The sequence below is a fragment of the Rutidosis leptorrhynchoides genome, chromosome 3 (assembly GCF_046630445.1).
Source record: "Rutidosis leptorrhynchoides isolate AG116_Rl617_1_P2 chromosome 3, CSIRO_AGI_Rlap_v1, whole genome shotgun sequence".
Lineage (NCBI taxonomy): Eukaryota > Viridiplantae > Streptophyta > Magnoliopsida > Asterales > Asteraceae > Rutidosis > Rutidosis leptorrhynchoides.
The window spans coordinates 221,200,476-221,206,521 of NC_092335.1; the positions used below are offsets into that span (position 1 = coordinate 221,200,476).

The window sequence follows — 6,046 nt, forward strand, 5'->3', positions numbered from 1 at the left end:
TCGCTCTTTACCTCTACTAGACCGGGTAAGAGTACACTCCGTTTAGTTAAAACGAATATAAGCCAAGTTAGTCAAACAGGCCAAAACTAATCCAAAATCTATTCAAAATTGTGAAAGCATCCAACGAAATGTTAAATTCATGAAAATATCCAATCAGAACAAGCATGAGTGACAAAAGTTTTGTTCAAAGTTTGGAAGATGTACCGTCAAAAATTTGTATAACAAACATCTGATAACACAACGCAAATAAAACACTGGATGTCAATTTCAAATGTAGGGACGGACAAAAGGATTCTAAATATCATGGTTGCAGAGCCCCGATATTACTCGGCAAGAACTCGACCAAAACTCGGTCAAACTAGGGATTACTCTGAAAACTCTACGGAAATCAAAGTCAAATTTGATTACTCCCTTAAAAAATCCCGACCAAGCACTCTTTGATTATCAATTTTTGCAACCTTTTTGCTTAATATAGCATAACACAAGTTTGTTTTGCAATCAAAAAAAGTTCTTAAGTACCATTACCACTAATACAACATGGGTTTTGGGCATTGAGATCACAAATTTGAAAATTCAAAATCCAATTACATTCACCCCTAAAATTGTTAGGAGGCCCAAACGGTCAATTTACATAAAACCTAACACAAGCTACATTTCTTAAGGTAAAAAAAAAAGTCATGAGCAACCTGGCCAGCTTCTATGCATAATATCTGCATTTTGAATATTTCCGTGTATATAGACTTTGGGTTCTTTGATCTGTCGAAATTAAAATAGATTTAATAAACTTATTCCGGAATCTGCAAATAAAAGATTAATGTCATGTATACATACGTACCATTGAAATTGGTGGGAAGCCAATCCGAAGATGGATCCTTGAAAATCCGCTCACCTGAAACAAGCACTTGAATCCCTTGATGCTCGAGTGTTCACTGTCAGAAAAATTCAAGAATTCATACATGGTCAGAATGGAAACTTCAATTGGTCAAATTTTAATAGATAACTAATTAACAACAAAAGTTGAAAAGTATTGTAGAATGCGCTAACATTTAATATACGATTATCTTGCAGCAATAACATTTAATATGTAAATATGTATGTTAATAAAGATTAATTAATCACTCACTTTAAAAGATAGGTAAAGTTTCGGTGCCACAAGTCATCTAAGTGTATGCCTTCTTCCTTAGAATACCTGAAACGGTAATGAAATCTTGTCAATCCAGATTAATACCATTACATATACAACAGTTTATGACTTGTATTAACATTATTAAAAAATGTGAGAAAAATGTCAACTAATGTCAGTTACAGATGTACATAATTGTAGGCTAAATTTGCATTTGGTGATGATGCAACAAGTAGAACTAGTTTAGAGGTGACAAATTGAGCGGGCGGGCAGGTTAGGCAATGGGTTTGGGGTGAAAAAAAAAAAATTTATCATTTGTGAAAGTCACAACCCTTTTGTCCAACTCTGTACAATACTTGGTGTGCCAGATAAGATCACAAAAAATATTATTTATTGTTTCAATACTAATCCCATTCCGAGTTTCTATATGATAAAATTTAAGAAGGTTTATGCAATTGTAATACATTTTCGGCGACTTTTGGCCCATTTGACTCATTTCCACTTTAGCTATTTTTAGATTGACCGGTTAGAGATAAAACATAATACAAATCAGACCATTCATATGTAAATGGGTCAAAACTGCCACCTCTGACATATCAGCATGTTCCTTGTCAGATAGAGCACACTAACTATCACCTTGAGGTTAAATATGCGCCAAATATATTGTGCTTTATTGCATAAGCGTGCTAACACATGACACTAACACTTCTTTATAACATCGAGAAAAATAAAATCTACTCTGAATGAAATGTAAACATACCTCCATGGGTTATCATACTCACAAAACCGGGAAATTCCATTCATTGCTGAAAAGGTATCGATATGAACTGACAATTCATTTGTAGTGTTCATGGTGTGACCTATTTGAACAAAGAATTTATATATTAATGCATAAATATGTGCAATTATATATGTTGTTTAGCAGGTGTGTAAATGACATATAGAGACAGAGCGATTACCTACTCTGTGCAAAGATTTAAGAGCATAGCCACTAGGGTAGTTCTCATATGAAGCCACGAAAGTGATAATAGTAAACCCTAGACTACAAAAATAATAATATATTAATATTAAAATACGTAAGGTTTAGTATTTTTATCACAAACATTGGGTAAAAATGTTTTTAACCTGATCATAAGCGAACCCAACAAAGCTATGTAAAGGAAATTCCAGAAACTCTTCTTTCTATTGTTGTAACTATACAAAAGTATAATACAATGAAATTGAAGAACACGATGTAATAAAAACAAAAAAAATACCGGATATAGTAAAAATAAGCCACATACATACGACTAGCTGCAATTGCTGCCGACAAATTGAAAATTGGAACAGCACTAATGATGAACCGGAGCTCCTGCAAAATTGTTAAATTCAGACATGAATTTGTCCTTGGAAAGTCAACGAGAAGTCAACAAAAAGTCAACAAGAAGTCAACCATGGGTTTGTTAATGGAACATGTAAGTTACCTTGTGGGGAAGCTTGGAGTAAAGTATAACAAATGATAGAACTGGGAAGATGTAGAATATAATTCTTCGATCAAGTATAGCACCAAACTGCAATAATCACACTATTTTAATTTATAAAAATATATATATCTTGTTTTGTTTACTAATTAATTTCTAGAACTTACAATAAATAGAGGATATGCAACCAGCAATGAGCGAGGCAAAGCAGATGTAAAGTACCAGTAAAAAGGGTGTGTCTAGGAAGCATAAGTTATGGAAGAAACATAATCGATTTAATAAGCACCTCCACATATAATATTATATAACAAACTCAAAATAAACTAATTGTGAAAGAAATTTAGTAGTTGGTATGTATATTTGTAGCGTAGTATAAGGATAAATAAGTCAAATTCAGACTACTAAAAGTTACTAAATGCAAATAAGGTGCATTTGTTGTAGGATATAGATGACGATGTTGTTCTTGTGTAATGTAGGGTGATAAATAGAGAGGTAGAGCTAGAGGTGGCAATTTTGATCCATTTAAGAATAGTTGAGTTTGGTCATCTTTTACTCAAACAGGTCCGATCAAAAAGTATGGCTTAGTGAAACTGGTCAAACCTCAAACGAGTTGAATGGATTGAAACTTGCCCAAAATCTATTTTCAAAGCACACAACCTCTTAATTTGACCACACAAGAAAAGTGTTTGTGGGTCAAAATGACCCTTATCCAAATCCAACATTCATCTTACCACCTCTGTAAAGAACATGTAAACGAGTAGACTGAAAAGTTATGTAAGTATGTAATATTATTGGTGAAAAAGGATACACCCCACTCTGAACTCCGATTTAAAACGGAGTTAAACCAGAAAACGTTGAATTCAGGCCACAGCAGCTTCTGCCACATTATTGAATCAACTAAGATAGTAAGACCTGTAAGACAAGAATGTGATATGGGAACATGATGTAATTGGTATTTTAACATTATTAATTGCTTGCCATTTAAAGGTTAAACAGAGACAGTATATTATGATATAGTAACACATGTATACAGACCTATGCTAAATAACACAGCTCCAGTGCAGCATTTTATGGTTTCCCACAAGGAAATTGATTTTGTCTGCCATTAATAACCAAATAACAATAATAAGAATATTATATGAAATATCAACGAAGATGGAAAAACAATTAAATAGCAAGAGCGCGTACCAGCAAAAGCTCCAGACCAATAGGACAAAGGAGCAGCAGCATATCACATCTAAAGACAATTGTAGCAAAAATCTGAATGTCAACATAAGATATAATGAGAGGTGTGCAGAAAAACATATTTATATTTATATAATCCTAAAAGCAGACAGACGGGATCGAATAAAATAAGAAAAAAATCAAAAATAAAAGGGTATGAAAAGTTATACCAGACATCTTAGTGTGGCATAGAAACTCCTCTTTAACCAGTAACCATATGATAAATTTACTACAAAATTAGAATACTGCTTGTTAAAATCATAATAAATTTTAGGGCAAACTGTTACAAAAGATTAACATATCAAGGATCTGAATATACATACAATAGGAAAAAGTTACAGAATCAAACAGAATATACCAAGAAAACGATCTTCAGTACCAACATAAAAGAAGCAAATAAATAGAGCCCTAAAAATCATCTAGGTTATTTACATAAGCTTCGTTAACACTTTCAAGATTTTGATGACATAAAATAGAAACACGTACAGAATTTAGCAAACTGGAACATAAACTTATAGATCTGTCAACATGGGTCAAGTTAATTACCTAAACCTAATGCCAATATATTAGGAAGAGGGCGTGTGCAATAGAACAGCATATGAAACTGAATTGCTACCAGTATCACATAGAAACCTTCAACTTGCTTGCCAAACTTATCTCTGATCTGCTTAATAAAAACAACAATTATTCAAGTCAACTAAATGTCATAAAAATAAAAATAAAAATTAAATTATAAGAGAAAGTTATGTGCCTATTATCAATAAGAATATTATTACCTGAACACGTAAAAATCTCAAAGTAGCCAACATGATTAATCCTAGAGCCAGACGTACTACAATAAACGAAAGATATTTTTGTATATAATAGTAACACTATTTTCTATATAAATTATAAACAATACAAATGGACGTGCAGTTCAGAAGGATTTCAAACTAACCTGCTATAAGACTATAAACTTTTGGCAAGTGCAGCAAATTGATAACTAAGACCATTGGAGATGCTAAAAATGAAACGAGCAACGCACCTGCCAAAATATAAAATGGGGCCGACTAAAAGCAGTTTCAGATTTCAAACATTGTTTTACATCATAAAAGGGCATGCAACATAATAAGATTAAATACATTACTAATCGAAAACTTGCATAAAAGAAAGAGGTTACCTATAAACGTTCGAGGAACAACCCCAGGAAACTCCAAATGGTCATACTGTTATGTGTACGAGACATCGAACATAACCGTTGGAGACAAATATATATTATTTATTTAGTCTATCGCGTTGAAGTCAAACAATTAGAGAAAAAAAAGTACTTACATTTTCTATGTGATGCCTATGGTATAATATATCATGCATTGCCTGAGTAAACAACAAAATGCTATATTATTAGCACTTCAATTACTTTAATATGTCAATGTAAATACTGATTTACATATTTTATTTAAAATTCAGATGAGCTCATATGTTTAATCAACTTCTGCAGAAGTAGCAAGATTGCATAATATGGTTCAATTTACATTAATTAATCCTCTATAATAATAAATTCGAATATTAAAATATTAATAATAAATAATTAAGTGAAAATAAAAGGAGATGATTTAGCTAAGGTGAGTGTGTGTTACGTGTGTACCTGAACATTGAAGCTTTCTTCAACTTTAGTAAATGGAACCATAAATACGTAAAATGCAGCAATTGATCCCAGAACCAGATCATAACCTAAAATCGAGTTTATACAAACTTTTATATATCACTTCAATAAATTATCATACTTTAAGTAATTACGAGTAATATGGAAGAGAAATAAGAATCATTAACCGTAAATCGCCATGAAATTCGAAGATCGGCGAGTAGGAGACGCCATTTTTGGGATATGACGATTTTACTACAGAGTACAGATGATGTTTGGAAGTAAGGACTATTAAAGTTAAGAAATTAGAAGTAATGATTTTTAAGGGGTGTTTGGTTATATTTAATTGCGTTTAAAGGTTTAGTAGGGTGCATATTTAAAGTTAGGTCAAATTACAAAATAGGGCAACATATTTTACATATTTTTCTATTTTCGGTGTGTCGTTAACTTTCTTTGTTAAATTCTATCATGTGCCATACACGTGAGTTTATTTTCGTCTTTTTAACCTTCTCTTTCATTTTCCTCTATTTTTTTCATCAAAAACACAACTATAAAATAGCTCAACTAAATAAAAAACAAAACCAAATCTCATCGGTGATTAGGTATTTAGATATGAAC

At 31.9% G+C, this 6,046-nt stretch overlaps 1 protein-coding gene across 1 annotated transcript; it reads right to left on the minus strand.

The window, feature by feature from the left end:
• Positions 1-675: 675 nt before the first annotated feature.
• LOC139897234 (dol-P-Man:Man(7)GlcNAc(2)-PP-Dol alpha-1,6-mannosyltransferase-like) lies at positions 676-5,721 on the minus strand. Its single transcript, XM_071879898.1, has 20 exons — positions 5,617-5,721; positions 5,432-5,517; positions 5,119-5,160; positions 4,967-5,012; positions 4,745-4,831; positions 4,584-4,639; positions 4,354-4,471; positions 3,978-4,036; positions 3,772-3,843; positions 3,619-3,682; positions 3,392-3,495; positions 2,751-2,822; positions 2,587-2,673; positions 2,407-2,474; positions 2,249-2,317; positions 2,083-2,165; positions 1,884-1,983; positions 1,124-1,189; positions 836-929; positions 676-756 (listed from the first exon to the last, which is right to left on the minus strand). The coding sequence occupies exons 1-20, from the start codon at positions 5,660-5,662 to the stop codon at positions 676-678; spliced, it is 1,500 nt and encodes a 499-aa protein (XP_071735999.1). The 5' UTR covers positions 5,663-5,721.
• Positions 5,722-6,046: the final 325 nt, after the last annotated feature.